This window comes from Gasterosteus aculeatus, chromosome 3 (genome assembly GCF_964276395.1).
Source record: "Gasterosteus aculeatus chromosome 3, fGasAcu3.hap1.1, whole genome shotgun sequence".
NCBI classification, from domain to species: Eukaryota; Metazoa; Chordata; class Actinopteri; order Perciformes; family Gasterosteidae; genus Gasterosteus; species Gasterosteus aculeatus.
The window spans coordinates 1363126-1379525 of NC_135690.1; the positions used below are offsets into that span (position 1 = coordinate 1363126).

Below are 16400 nucleotides of genomic sequence, written 5' to 3' on the forward strand. Positions count from 1 at the left end.
TTACTAAAGGTTTCTATGCAAACACGGAGCAAAGAGCTCAATGGACAGTGTTCACCGAAGGCAAACAGGGCCGCTGGCGAGCAGAGCCACTGTGCCGTTGAGTAAGGTCAGAAGTTACAAGACTGTGCTTCAGGGTACAACATCCAGTTATCTCCACACAAACCACAGAGGTAAACACACCAGCACTAAGCAACATGCCTGGTAGCTGTGGAGAATATTAAGGAAAGAAAAAAAAAAGAGATGGGACCAATCATTCCCTGTTGGATGCTTTATTTCGGCGAGTGGGAAGGTTACTCACTTGCACGTCTGGCAGATTTTGCACTCGGGGCACTGCCAGCCTGCCTTCCTCAGAGGGGTCACGGCCATGTCCAGGCACATCCCATGGTAATGCTGACCACAACTGGTGCAGAAGAGCTGGTCCAGTAGCTCCCCTGGGCTATCACATAGCGCGCAATTTACATCATCGACAACTGTAAATGAAAGAAACAGGATTTGGTTGAGAGGATGGGGGGCAATTCAGATATCGTTACCGTATGTCTATTTTGCAAATGTCTCATCAAACAAATCGCTATCAATACTACTGAACTTACATTTGTGAAGGGCCAGTTCAACGTGTTCTGGGCATAGGAGCGAGAGACTCCTGATATCCTGAAAGGTCCCGGCTGCCCCCGCACAGGGGAAATGGTAGAGTTGAGCACATCCTTCAGCACAGCACTTAACGGATGCTCCAAGGCGCTTACAGTATGCACAGTGCTGCAGAGAACGAGACGGTTCCCGAAATACAAATGTAAAATTAATTAATTCCATTCGTGGCCAAGGAAACAGTAACCTCTAAAACATGTCGATGACTTTTTCCTATGACTGACTGCTTGGCTTATGTTAAAACAGTGCTTTATCCCTTAATGTGTCTTTTGAAAAACAGTCATCTGCTTTTCCCAGCTGATCACATTCACGACAGAACCGCATCCCCTCGCTAGTCCGCCTCGATTCTAGAAGTGTGCACTCTGTGCAATCAAATGCGGGACTTGCTGATGGGCTGCGCCACCGTTGGGCTGCAAACGCAATCGGAGAGCTGTGAGCTGTGCCACTGCTAACACTAGGAGCTAAGCTGCCGAGAGGGCTCAGCCCCGTTGAGTGGCGTGACCTTTTCCATTTCACAGCTGAGAGATCCACGCTGCCGGGCCGACCTTTACCAGCCAGTCTGATCCATCAGCTTTGCTGTGCCTCAATGAAGGAGTCTAACTGCTGCCCCAACACATTAAGATGCTGTTAACACCCATTAGTCCACGGGTGCCCCCTCCCCTCCCCCCGCTCCCCTCTTCACTCACCTTTGTGCTCCCTGAGTCAATGGCTCTGTCCACATTAAGCAGAGATTGTCCCTCGCCCTCACAAACACCTTCGGACCACAAGGCACAGCTCTGATGTGCCCAGCATTGCCCTGCAATGAGTAAGTAAGTAATGAAACAAAAGGACGGTATCTGGCGCTGATTTCGGCATAAACATAGTTAGCGTCAACCGATAATATGCTCATAAATTATTTGGAAAACGAGGATTGGTTTTTACCTGACTCGAAGAGAGACTGGACGTTAAGATCTTGCGGGAGGCCGACATGGGAAAGTTCGTCCCAAGATCGACTGGCTGGGTCTAGTTCTTCCTCGCAGCGTTCAGACCCACTGGAACAAAGGGAGAGGTTTGCAGAGAAAACAGGTCAGCAGAGAGTTTTTTCAGGGGGGGGGGCGGGGGAGTAGGGGGTCGTTTTTAAAAGTAGAGCGCCTGAGTCAATTTAGGAAGGAATCCTGAGTAGAAAACATTAAGGTAAAGGACAGTGTTCAGTTTTTACAAAAGCAGAGATGAAGACAGCGAGAATGTGCTGGGGGGAAATGTTAGAGAGCAAATAAAAAGCTATGGGGGAGGAGGGAGAGGAGGAGGAGGAGGAGGAGGAAGAGGGCCATCTTGTTTGGCATGTGCACAAGAGGCTGGCTGTTCCGTCTAATAAAATCTGTTGAAAAGGATGCGTTTCCCCGAGTCCCTGGCTTGAACTAGTGAGCTGCATAGCATGCGGAAAATGTGGAGGGGGAGCATTAGCATTTAAAAAGGACCTTAGTTCCAGTAAACAAACCAACGGCCAAAATCAAGAGAACAGTTTCTAGGAGCATGATTGCACACACCTGAAGGCTTATTGTCTACAGCCCAAAGTTTCATTCAGGAAATGATCCTCTACCACCTCCTCACATTTCCACGCTTTTGCCTTTGGTTCAGCACCTCGGGGGTTCCTCCGACAAATCTCTACACAATACCTCCTCCCGTGCCTCCGCGTGGTATTAACGAGGATATGGCGTTATATTTGTGCCACAATCCTGAGCGCGTAATTGTAAGTTTTGAGCACAGAGAACTATGTTGTAGCAAAGAAAAACATCCCGTGCGCGCAGTTTACTGAGGTGCCCTCGCCACAAACTGGTTTTCTGCGCGCAGGCAGCCGTTGCTGCGCTCGCTCCACCTCTTCACTCTGCGCTCGCTCGACGGTTCACTCACGCGCTCGCTCGACTTGCAGCAGCGTTACATTTGTGCCACAAAACCAACCAATCAGAGAATTAAAGAAGGTCCATTTTGATTGGCTGTTGGTCTCCAATCACAACGCTTCCTAAAGAAGACGAAAACGAGTGATATTAGAAGTCCGACTAGCCACCATCAGACATGACCGAAGCAAATGATGAGAACACCAAATGTTTTAATCCAGGCCATTAGCATTTAGCACAAATGCTGCAAACTTCAACAACTCGCTGAGCTTCCGCGATGCTGTAGGTAGTTCTACTAGCGTTGTGATTGGAGACCAACAGCCAATCACAATGGACCTTCTTTAATTCTCTGATTGGTTGGTTTTGTGGCACAAATGTAACGCTGCTGCAGTTCGAGCGAGCGCGTGAGTGAACCGTCGAGCGAGCGCAGCGTGAAGAGGTGGAGCGAGCGCAGCAACCGCTGCCTGCGCGCAGAAAACCAGTTTGTGGAGAGGGCACCTCAGTAAACTGCGCGCACGGAATGTTTTTCTTTGCTAAAATATAGTTCTCTGTGCTCAAAACTTAAAATTACGCGCTCAGGATTGTGGCACAAATATAACGCCATACGAGGACGGGCCCTGATGACCGATCGCACAGCAGCAACAAAACAGCTTCTGGTCAGCTTGGCTCGCGGCCAGACGCACACAGATCCGTACTGCCCGTCACGTCACTGGGAACCCGGAGAGACGCCCCAAACGGTTCCCAAGGACTGAAACAAATTAGGCAGCTGTCCAACGGAGTCCAGGGAGGGTCTTTTGTGGGAGCGGCGTGCAAATATGTAGTGCTCAACAACACGCAGGAGAGGCTCGTGTGCAGCCGTCCCCTGGTGTGGGATCCCTGGGCCTGGGGACACCGACAGCTACAGCAAATGGATCGATTAGCCTTCGAATGTAGACCCACAACCTGCTGAGTGGGGGCCTTTTAGCCTCGTGTGGTCTGTGTTTGTGTGCATGAGTTAACGTGTAGGTAAACAAGAACGTGTGGTCGTTTATTAACCACGATTTCTTTTCACCAGGACAACGCAGTGGGCACCATGACTGCTTTGCAGGAAAAGGGGTATCCGGTGGTTTTTAGGCCCCACTTTGCTGTCCCGACCAACACAACCATCCGTGACAACAGTCTCCGACAGCCCTACTTACTTTGTCTTTTCCCTCTGTCCTGAGGTGGTCTCTCCGGCCGTTTTTGGCTGAGTGGTTTTATCACCATCGCTGCTAGCGCTCGCTGAGCCTCCTGTGCCCTTGTGGCTGAAGAGGGCTTCAAACTGAGGCGTGGTGCTGAATACTTGCAGCTCACCCTGACCCAGCAGGCTGCGGCCACCGCAGTAACAGAAGGCACAGAGACGTTCCCTGAAACAAAGAAAAGGGGTAGTAGGGAGGTGTTTAATTATATATGCCTACTGTGACTTAATACAGTGCCACGCATGTCACCACCAATTAAGGTCTCCCTCTTCTGGCAAAAGGAGCTGTGCAGCAATATACTTACCGCCATAAACGCATTAAGCCTGAATTTGTGAGGACGTGCACACAGTCTCCATACACACACACACCACACACACACACACACACACACGCGAGTCCACAATGGCATAGGATGCTGAATTCACACCTAAGCCATTTTTCTGCCCAGCGTTACTCGCACAACAGCTGGATTGTTTGGGTGTATTTGCGTCACTCGCAATAGATGCGCCCGAGACGAGGTGTGGGGGCGACTCCTACAGACGCTGGGTTCATAAAAATCATTCGGAGGCGCTGCTGGATTTCTGCCGAGCTGCATTCAGTTTCAGTATCGGTCCGCCAGATGACAAGCAAACAACTTTTAAAAGGTTTTCTGCAGGCAGTTTGGATCACTCTGTGCTAAGCTATGCTAACATCGTAGCTGCTCTATCAACCCCCAAATAAAGTCATCCAGGCATCAATACAGCAGGTAAACTCGGGGGTGAATTCACATACGTGAACACACATCATTTTGTCTGGTCTCTGAACAGATAGTAGGTATTGTTGATATCTGGGAGACGACAGATGGCTAAAATATGTTTCCCCTCCATTTGTGATTCAACAACACCAGGACGTTGATGTAGAATCTCCATGTCATTGGGCTATTGCAACCCAGCCTCACAAACTTTTGAAATAATTCAACTAAGGAATAGAACAATTACAAATAAGTCATACATTGTGTAGGCAATCAAGTCGCACGAGAGGTCAGCTTTGTGTGAAGTGGGAACAGAAGTACCGGGTCAGGATTTTCCTCGTATGCGCCTTAACCTTTAACTTTGGGTATAACAGTAGGTACTTGTATTTCCTCACTATACACACTACACATACATACAACATCTTCCAAGAATGACCGGACACTGCAGTGTTGTAGATTGCATGGGAGAAGGGCGTCATAGAGACGGAGTGGTGGAGAAACAACAGAGAGAACAGCAGAGTCCCAGAAAGTTGAGAACTAAAACGGGCTGTAAATATTTATCACATTTTTAGGCAAAGAGATGGCCTCGTTAATAAGATCCCCGGGGAGGGGGCTGGTCTGTCCTCCATCACTAACATCGATAGCGCAGACAGGCCAGAAGATTGATTACAACCTTTAACGGAGTGGCACCTGGGAAGAGACTGTTGCCGCTAGCGGCTGATGACTCCATTTCCATTCATCCATGCATGTGTACACAGCAAGGCAAACAGCATGTCACATTGCTGCAAACACACACACACACACACAATAATGATAGTACGCGCGCACATTCATATAACGATTTATAAAACAATATATATACATATATTCACACACACACACACACACACAGTACCTGTCAAAAGGTTGGTTGCATTTTGTCATTCAATTCAATATGTACATATATATGTTTGTAGAAGAGTCACTGCTCAGGGGGAAGTTGAGTGCTTCTAACCTGCTTTGGACTTCTCTGCTGGCTGGGACAGATGGTCCTGCTGAACTCTCGGCTGGAGGGCTCTGGGCCAGAGGGGAAGAGGGCCTGTCCTCCTCTGGCAACTCAGTGGCCACCACTTCCGCAGGGTCCACTGGCTGGATCGGTGTTTCTGGTAGGGACAAACAAACAATACCAATTACTCTGTAAGAAATGACTCGGCATTTAATCCCTGCGGAGCGTTTCTGGGAATTGCAGCCCATTCGGCGCTGACCTGAATGCTAATAGCCGCTCGTCTACTCAATGCCAATTATAACTGTACATTCAGCCTGTGGCTTTGACAGGTACAGGCTGTCATAATGCAGGTTGATTGCATTCTAGTTAGTTTCCTTCAGGTCAGAAACACAGCCCTTTAGATGTGAGATGGATGGAAATATTTGGGGGCCATATGCTCAAACACTGATTACAGTAAACCCACTGGGAACGCAGCTCTCGCACAGAATAGCAATAACAATGGAGGCAGGGAAAAGCAGAAGGCAAGACTGATGCGTTTTATATTAATGGGGAATATTATGCCTGAAATACAACTAAGCTCAATTGTGTTACTATCATAAGTGCTTTTGATCTAAACTACAAAAATTGGCTCAATTCCCAGTGCTAATCATACAAAACAACTCCCCAAAGTAGCTCTCACTGAGACTTTGGGCCATACTGAATTGTATTAACATTTCATTGAGATGTAATTAGGCAATACTGAAAAGATTCAGCATCATCCATGAAAATGACACCAGGAAGAAATCAAGCTCATTGCCTATTAATAGCAGTTTGGGGATGAGAGTGAGGTCTATGACTTTTGTTTTTCATAACATATAACAATAACTTTCTTGTTCTGATCAGCATGTAATGTAGCTATTATATATTTTGCGTGGTTTGCATAAAACATGAGCAAGGCTTAAACAGAAGAAATAACACAGGAGATTTAAAGAAAAAAATATATATATCGATACCTCAGAACTCCTGATATTGAAAAAGAAAGTGAAGCTAACCACCAGCAAAATGTAATTCCCCGATATCTTCAGCTCAGTAACAGAGCAGCACTGAGATGTAAGAGAATGGGAGGCATGGCCACGTGATGCGATGTCCACACATAAAAAAAAGCACATAAATGGGTCTGCAGAGACTGATGGGATTTTAAAAAGCTTTTAGAGGGCATTAGCCTAGGGCTCTTTCCCACTGCACCTCAATGCCAATCTCGGAGCAGGAGGAGAGATTGAAGCAGTAAGGGGAGAGGGGAAAAAAAAATACGCACTCACTCTGCAGCTTCACAGCTCAAGCTAAACCCTTTCAATTATAGCCCTGAAGTAGAAGCATGGGGTGCCAAGAAAGAGCTCTCATCCATCCTTCTCCTGGAGAGGGAGACTCCTCTTCTACCTTCACTGAAATACCCTTCTGAAGGCCCGTCTACGTGGGGCTGCCTGGATGTGCAAGTCCACGTGCGTGAGATGCGCTCCCAGACGCAACAGACTACGGACTGGATCAAAAAAAGCAGCAAGTCTCACCTGTGTCCTGAGGGCTTGTGGACTCTGTTATCTCAGTCCCATCCATGCTGTCCTCCTCATCCACAGCAGCTTTCCCTCGGGTGCGACCCCTAGGGTGAGGAGGAGACACAGACAAATAAAAACAGGGGCGGGGAAAAAGAACAAGACGAGAAGAAGTACCGGGGGTTTGCCTACGGAAGGGGGGGGGGGTCTGGGGGGTTGGCGGTGGGGTCATGAATTAGTTAAATATAGTCACAGCTGTCACTGATTTTTAATGGAGGCACTCAAGGGCGCTGGGCAAGGCGGAAGGGTGGTAGTAGGGGGAGATTGGTAGCATGTGGAGTGCGAAGAGGTAGGCAGAGCAGTTGGATAACTTTAGATTTAGGTAATAACATTGAGTATAACAATAAAGGAGCAGTAGCATCATCATCCATCCATCCATACATACAGAATATGCCTATGTGGGGGGGGGGGGGGGGGGGGGGGGGTTGCAATGAATATTTTTTGCTGTGGCTCATAACAGAATTGAAATGTGAATTTTGCATCTTCCTCTTCAGAGCAGCGTGGAACACCCTGACCCGTCACATTCCCCAGAGGAGGGAGGACTGATTTGAGTTTAACGGAACATGCTTCCTGGGGAAATTCAAATCGAAGTACAGACATTACGTTACTTATCATATGGAAATTTGTCAGTAATTTAAGAGAGCACAAAAAACATCTGTTATGTTTGGTACCCTGAAGGTATATTTCCTTGGGACGTATACACAGAACGCAGTGCATTGAAGCGTTGAACAAAACCAAAAAAAGAAGAGCATACACAACACAGAGAATACAATAACGTACAAGAAATAACTATTTATGTAAAAATCTACTTTCATTCTACTATCATGGGTAGTCTACCTCTATGTGCTTTCAAGGGACGTCCGTAGATAACACATACTCATACGTTAAATCTCATAACGTTTGAACATGCTATCCAGTAAAAACAAAAAAAACCAAGCTAAACCTATGATAATTATATCTCAAGGAAAGCTCTTCTATCTGTTGACAGCCAGCTACCTAGGCACTGTGAACCTGTAAATAAGGCTTGTTATCACAAGCGTGATAATGTGATGGTTGTTTTCAAAAGGGCTGGTTTGTAAAATGTTAGTGATCTATTAATTTCCCACTGAAAGATTTAAAATAATTCATCGTTAACAACCTGTAAGATCACCACTTCTTTTTTTAAAGGTACGTTTGAGATTAAGTATACACAGGTGTTTTTTCTGAAGACTAACAATTTCATTCAAAGAAATATTTATATGCAAAAACAAATATACAAGTTGATGGTCAGTACAAATGATCAGTCCCTAACTGATATAATTATCAGTTAATTGGATGAATGATTTGTTTTGATTTTGAATCATCTGAGGAATTGGTTGGTCAGAAATGTTTTGATCACTTAAAGCAGTGGTCCTGGGCGTGACTAACCCAGGACCACCAGGGTAATAACAGTTTGTGACACATAAACAATTTGTAACACTAATAAATAAATGGACATTTAGAAAATTACCCCACCGAACTGCATGCTGGGTACAGCTTAACCGTTATCACGAAAAGCAGAAGAAACTCCATCGCTACATGAAAACGCAGAAAGGAGCGATGCAGGAGGAACAACGAGACCAGGGATGCGCCAACACAACTTGTGCGCAAAAGAAAGTTGGATCAGGAAACGATTTATTTGGCTGGTTTTGCCTCCGGTGGCCACACTAGCAGCCACAACAGGTAACACGCTAACAAGCTAACAGGCTTTTTCCTGTTACCATGTGACGGCCCAGTGGTTGATGGACCACTGACTTAAAGGGCTTTTGGCTTAATCCAACAGTTTACCTGCCATGTCTACAAATGAATAATCAAACCATATCAGCAGGAGGTCCGGAGCATTACGGCGACGTAATCCTCATGGTTCAAACTGGTGTCAGTCTGTGAATTCAAACAATCGTTTTTTGAAAATAAACTTCCTTTATATTAAAGACACGTAGGTCATATAGCTTTTCTTTTTAAATATTCACAATCTAACATGACAACCGTGTTCCAATCCAGGTATAGTATCGACACATGTATAGGAAAATATACAATATGGTTTAATACTGACCCTTGCTATCACTTTTAGAAGCTCTCTCCTCTTGCTTTATATTTAAATGCTGCAGCATATTCCGAACACACAGCGTATAAAGCCAGTGAACCTCAGCTAGTACAGGGACACACCTGTGGTTTATTGTAACAAATTGAAGCGGTTTGTTCATATAATGGAGCAAGCCGGCAAAAACCTGCGTCCAATACTACCAGCCACAACATCTTTATATCTCACTACGGGACACAATGAGGTCTGAACAGCATATGTTTAAATCACTCACTATTAAAGGGATTGGATTGAGATCCAAAGCTAAAAAACTTGATCAGGATATCCCTTCTCATGTGTCAGCCTCCTGTTGAGTGACCCAAAAATATCTCATTACGGCTCCTGTTTAAGAATTCCCTGAGTCATCTCTTAACGGACGGGATCACAGCTTTAAACCGAGACATTTTAAATACAGCCATTATGAAAAAGAGCACAATCATCCCAGTGTGGCATGTCAACATATCTGAGAACCGTGTCTTTCTTTTTCTAACCATATTGCATTTGTGCCAACTCATGCAGAGACCCCCCCCCCCCCCCCCTTTACATACAGTATGGGAAGATCTGTCAGTGTCAGCATCCTCCAATGACAGCTCTGATAAACTAATCTCTGAAGCGCAATGTGGAAGGAATGATTGTCGTGGTTACAAATTAAATAGCATCAGTTGTTAGCATGCTAACTGGATAGAGGAAGCACAGGCCAAATGAGAGCCGCGCGTCTCATGGGTACAGGGAGCTGGAAGGGAGGGAGGAGATGGCAGGGTGGGGAGGGGTGGAGGGGTGGGGTAATTTTCGGTGCCACTGGAGAGAAAAATCCCAAATGGCTCCATGCCAAATCAACCCCTCCCTCGAAATTACTTCCGTGTCAAGATAAAGAACAAGCCTAAAAAGCGACAGAACGACAGAGGAGGCCTCTGGCAAACCTCGACTAAAAACATAATTACCTGTAAGCTCGAGTCAAACAGAAACATCTTAATAAGGGAGAAACAAACAAGCAAATTCTAACTCCTATTTACGGATCACGCTGCGATTTCTGCATGACAGAATCTTACTGAACTCCTAAGGAACAAAGAGTAGTGACAATAATAATTGGTGACCTTATGCAACACTATAAAAGACAAACCAAGAAAAAACACTGCAACGGATTACTTATTTCTGCACAAACCAAAATGATAAAAATCTGTTTTGACAAACCGAAGGCACAATTTTCTAACCATAAGTCTGGACACACAATGTCATTGTAGACATTTTTTTGAAACTATACATCAGCTGCTCAGCGCGACACCAGAGGTCAGGGTCACGTATGGCTGCCCCACAGCTTGGCACCATGCAGGACCGATCGCACAGCAACAGGCCGTACATCTTATCTGTTGTAGATCACTGTCACGGGTGGAGTACCCCCATCTTCCCCATGCGTCTTGCAGGTTTTTTTCCCCCCTCACGTGTACACATCAAACACTTTTGTTGTAAACATGTAATGAGGTTTTAATTCCTAAAGGTAAACGCCGAAATGTGCCGCGCAGGACATTTCCATCCGTGACAGCAATCTGGTGAACGCGCGCAGCCTAGCTGCTGGCGCTGACGTGTTAACCCTAAGACTGCTACGTGATATTCAACCGTAATTTCATACAATTCCTCCAAAAAGGCATCACATCCCCACATTGAGACCGTCGACAAACGTTCAAGACTAGCGTTCAACCCCAAACCCCCAACTTGTCCCCTCCCCACCCCACCCCCCACAGTCCCACCACAGGGAGAGAAAAAAGGAAAAGGTGAAAATAATGCTCTGGTAAGTAGTTCCAGCCAGCAGCGTGCTGCCTGGAAAACCTGGAACGGAGCGTGCGGCTCCAGAAAAAGGACTGACTAGCAGATGGAGCGTGGGCAAATCGAGCAAATTTCACCAACCAGGTCTTAACGCAGCGATGTCTTACGCGTTCTCTTTTGTCACGAGCAAAGGGGCTTCAACACTTGACATTGGTCATTTTAATATGCACACACAATCCATTTGGAGAGGAAGCCGGTCGGTGTGAGCAGGAGACTGCTGTGCTATGCAGATAATTAACCGCTGTGTGAAGTTGTTTTCCTCTCGAGTGTATTACAGTTGGTACAGTTTGGTTTCTACACTGCCTAACAGGTAGTTTTAAGCCATACCAGGCCTGGAACCTGCTACCTATGAGTCTGTAGTTACATTACCTGACAAATGAGGGTGCATTGAATTGGCTTGGGGGCGTGACAACCTGAGATGCACCCACAGAGCTCGAAGCCCGAGTCGGCGGATTGGAGCGTTTTGTGGAGGTGCAGTGGATCGCTCTGCAACCTTTACAGGAAGCCGATGACCATGACAACACAGACTTGACCAACGCAACACTAGAACCCTAATAACTAAGCACAGATCTGCCAGCGGTTTGTCGTTAACCAGTTCATCGACATGAAGCATTTAGGGTGTGCACCAGGTCATCCTTCCACTGTCCATCGTCTGGATGCTCGCAGATTAAACCATCCATCGGGAGCAGGGAATTAACATTGATTGAAAGGACGGACTAAGGAGAGAGATAAGAAGGGCATTATATTACAGAGCAGCTCTAAGCTGCATTATACGTGCCGATGGAAGTCAAGAGGAAAGCCAGGCACCTTGTACAATATCTCAGAGATTTCTCCGGAAGCTACTGTGGAATTGTTGAATCTCCCTTGACAAGAACTTCTAAAGACATTTGATCAAAAAGTAAATGGCCGTTTTGAACAACCAACAGCAAAGCACAAAACATCAACAGATGCTGTGTAAAACATGATTAGAAAAGTTCTAAGAAATGAAGACAACTGTAGTGGCTGAGGGCCTCGTTTCGATATCTTCCCCTGTAGCATATTATAAGGTACTGTGTTAACTACGTTTCTGTTCTATACCATGTTTAAAATGATGGATTGGTAGAAACTGTGAATTTCACATAGCTAACTAATCCTGTAATATGCTGTGTGGGGAATGACACTATTCAAGCACCAGGAGGGGTTATAAGCAGTTCTACGTCACATTCATTTTAAGAGTTATACATATACAATATTATTTATATACAAATAAACAAATGCCTAGAGTTTCTTGTTTTTTTTAAATAACAATTACAGCCTATCCAAATTTCACGATATGGTTTTGGTTGCTTCGTAACCGTACATGTGCTACTAGTTACTAACTAGTAAATGGGTCAAAAGTGGCCAAAGATTAGGTTTATATTTTCTCTTAAAAAACAGCCAAATTTGAAATGTTGTATCTATTTCTGTGTATTTGGTTCACAACGTGTCCTAACTGGCCGCGGGTGATACCTATAGAACACCTCCCCATTTGTAGCGCAAATTGAAGAATATGACAAGCACTACCCGTATATGTTTAGTGTGTACAGTCTGATCTAGAGCGCACAGCTGACGGGTACGTGGTTTGTTTACATGAGGTGACGTAATAGTACATGAGCACGGGTGTTATGAATTATTCATGTTTTAGCCGGACCGAACCGGTAACATAGCGTTAAGAAAGTCATTTTAGAAGCAAGTTTGGTTCCCCAACATTTAGTATAAAACAACATGAGCTGATGCAGACGAGCGGTGAAGAGAATCGACGGAACCACGTCTGAAATGTCGTCGGCGATTCATTGTACGGGACACTTTTCTGGGTCATGTGAAAGGTTTAACGGTGTGGCGATACCTTTCAAGATAATGAATTGCATCTAATTCGAGGACAGAGTAGACTTGAAAATACATACACGATTACTTTGAGTAAAAAGCCTACTTCTTTCTGTTCTTAGACGTGGCCGAGGGTGGTGCCTGGGGTAGGGGGGTGGTGGAAGGGGTGGTGGCGGAGGAGGGGGTGGCGGCAGCATCCTTGCGTGGCCTGCCACGGGGTCGCTTGTCTGCATGGGCAGGACTTCCTGTGGACGTGGCCCCTACACTGATGGGGGGCGGTGAAGGTCCCTGGTCAGAGGGTTCCACAGTCTTATCCTCCGATGACATTCTGAAAGAATTGTTCAGAAATGAGATTGTGATGAATGTTGAAATCAACAGTAAGACGTACGACCGGTTTGCAGCTCTGTTGTTTTCACACTATGGTTGGGGTCGGCCATTCTGCGGCACGCTGCTTTCCGTTCTTAAACCCTGACCCCGAAGACGCGCTACTTGTTTAGGCTCTAAATTAGTCTAAATACAAGCCGTCGAGAGTTTTGGTGACGCCGGCTGAGTTTAAGCAGCTGAACATGGAAACGATTTAACCGGCTCCTCGCGGTCCAACGAATGAATGCTCGGAAGCCTTTCGCTTCCTCCGCTCCTCTCCAAAGTAGACACTTTTTCGACATTCGATCATTCGACCTCAAACCCGATCCACACTCAAACAACAAGACTACAACAAAACCAGAAGTAAAGTCATGGAAGTAAAAGAGAGTATGATGTTAAAAACACAGAGGATCTAGTGTCACCGTAACAGTTCATTTTCTCATTTTCTTGCTTATTCTCATTGCAATGCTTGTAAATGTCACCCTCCAGATGACAGATGACTTCTCTTTATTACTACATTCAACCAATAAAAGAAAACCAATCATTAAAACGATGCAACGCTTCAAACATAACAGTCACAGGAAGAAGAAATAAAAATAATTTACAATTTTTTATGATGCATCAAGATGAATCAATAATTGTTTAATAATCACATCTTAACCATGGAATCTAACCGTGAGGTTCCTCCCACACCTATGGCTGTTAACAACCTTCCACGGAGTGGACGGGGAGAAGGAGATGACTTTTCATGGGAAGCATTCGTTCTCCTCCCCCCACATCCAGCAGCTCCGGGTTCTCCATTTGCCGCAAACTCCACTGAACGAAAACTCCCTCCAGACAGCTCCGTGGTAAATATGGAGGATTCTGCCCTTCACTTACATTGTACAATGAGACGTGAAGTACGCAAAGTAAGACGGACATTCACTTTCTGTTGAAATGACCTGAATACCATGAGACGTTTTGCGGACTACCAAAGATTGTTCTATTCCCTTTAATATCTCTGGGGGAACACACACTCACGTCTCAATTGAATTTATTTCAAAAAATACCCAAATTAAGGAAACGTTTTTTTTTTTTAACACGCCTGTTTCGTCAGTAATTAGCGAACACTGATAAAACGTTGATGCTTTATACTTCACACTAGTTACTGTGATGAATAGTGGTATAACAGAGCGCTGCCCATCGGTAATCCATATGGACCCGCCATCACGCTTAATTGACTGCACAGTTCAAACACCACAGTGAGAAAAGTGGTTTTACAGAGCGGAGATGTGCAGTATGCACATTGCCATTTTTGCTTTGTGTTTGCCAATCCATGATAATGTTACACAGTGAAATACAAATCAATGGAAATTGACCGGAAGAGGACTAGCAGCGCCGCTGACGTGAACATGAATAAATTAGGAGATGTTTTCGCACCAATATACACCAGAGATGCACTCAATTGTTGCGGGAATATTCTGCAGAATCAGAACAGTAAAAACACTGTTTTTTGCTCAAACATTATTCCAGGAATATGACCGTGGCCACGCCCCCCCAGGAGGTGAGTACCGTTTTAAAGAACATCTTTCCTAATAAGTCATCTTTTTTGATGGGTCTTTAGTTTTGCTAATGGACACAATACGATGGTTGTGATTCAAACTTGAGTTGAAGTTAGCGAGTATCTGTATCCACAGATGTACCCTACTTCGGTTTAACAGCGTTCACACCATAGGAAATGAATAGTTGTCCAATGTCCCAAAAAAAAGGAGCATTCTAGAGATGCAACACAAATACAGCTACCCATCTGTTAAGATGAAAGGTACCAGTTTGTATCATTATGACCAAAGGAAACCAGATACGAACAAACATGGCTCTTGTCAACTTAGCAGAATGGATTTTTATTGTGTAATATTGCATTTTGATGCGGTTGCCAGTGGGTTTGTCCCTTTGCAGCCATTCTGTGAGCCGGTGTTAAAAAACGACTACTTCCAAGTGGAAGATTCAGTCTGCTTAAAAAATTCCCTAAATCTCCAACTCAGAAGATGGAGAATCATCTAAATCTAAAACAGAAGATGTGAATGTTTTTCCCTCCACTGTGTTGCTTGTGCGTATTGTTTAAACTCTAAAAACCTAATATTAACCTCTGACCATTTCCCATGGATTTCTTCCTTTATGTCATTTAATTGCGGAAACCTTTGACTACACTGGAGGCGTGGACACCATACTTCCAAAAGATAGTTCTTTATTTGTCACTATAATGATGGCGTCCAACTGCGTTGAGATGAGGCACAAGCTTTTGATCCATAGAATTTTTGCCTGCACAGGTGTGTCTCACAGCATCACGCCTCTCTCAACCCGGCCACGCGGTAAGGCTTTTACTCAACGCAGTACAGCAAGTGGTATTTTTATTCACGAGAGAACAACAGCTGCATGAGAAATGATTGTAGCTTCACACAAGTTTTTGGGGTTTCTCTTCGGTCGTTGGGGCATTGTCAAAAATCTGCTTTTGTTTCCACAACAGTAAAGTACATTGACAGTTATGTCTGACTACAGCTGCTCCTGATGTTCTGCTTTGGCTACAGTGCACATTTCCAATACAGACATGGACGAAATTGGCTGGTAAGGGACATTTAAAAAGAGCAGATATTGTTCTTGGCGGACAGGCTAAGAGACTACTTAAGCATTCTTGTCGTGGTCAGTAATATCCAATGGGATGCTCATGTGTGTTTCTTCCTGCTGGAAAAGAAAGCAAGGGACTGTTTGTTGTGTTAAATGTTTGACTGTAGCACTGCATCACCGCTGTGTTTCAGCGAGTTTATTTTGCAGTTTCAAACTTTCGATCCCCTTCACAAAAACTTCCACAATCATCCCTTGGACTTTTCTAAACTCACCTGAAATTTCTAAGAAAAAAAAAGAAAAAAAGAGTGGTGTGTTCTGCAACACATTACAGCAAACATAGCATGTTTTCATATACAAATAATAATTTTCGAACGTTAGATGCGTCAATACACACAAACTAGTTGCTGGTTCGTTTTTCTGTAGCAAAATTCAATTCCCGGTGGACAACGGTCAACTTCTTTAGATTTAGTTTTAAGGAAAGCAGCGAAATGGTTTTAAACCATAGTGGGATTCATTGTACATGACCTTGTATTCTTTTGCATGGCAACTTATTTTTCTGCAATATGAATGCTGAGTGGCATTGAGCACATTTTGTTTTCCCCAACGGTCATTTATCATTACTGCTGTCGGTGTCTTGTCAT

The 16400-nt window shown here is 44.8% G+C and overlaps 1 protein-coding gene across 13 annotated transcripts in view; it reads right to left on the reverse strand.

The window, feature by feature from the left end:
- kmt2cb (lysine (K)-specific methyltransferase 2Cb) overlaps positions 1–16400 on the reverse strand; it is a 56107-nt gene that overhangs the window by 37498 nt on the left and 2209 nt on the right. For 11 of the 13 annotated variants that reach the window (XM_078098605.1, XM_078098599.1, XM_040170551.2 and 8 more), the window contains exons 2-9: positions 12902–13123; positions 6993–7081; positions 5458–5605; positions 3695–3901; positions 1564–1673; positions 1329–1438; positions 591–753; positions 299–470 (exon numbers count right to left, since the gene is read on the reverse strand). In XM_078098605.1, the coding sequence (XP_077954731.1) occupies positions 299–470; positions 591–753; positions 1329–1438; positions 1564–1673; positions 3695–3901; positions 5458–5605; positions 6993–7081; positions 12902–13122 (1220 nt within the window). In that variant the 5' untranslated portion in view covers position 13123. The remainder of the gene's footprint in view (positions 1–298; positions 471–590; positions 754–1328; positions 1439–1563; positions 1674–3694; positions 3902–5457; positions 5606–6992; positions 7082–12901; positions 13124–16400) is intronic. The other 2 variants (XM_078098608.1, XM_078098606.1) reach the window with 1 other exon arrangement.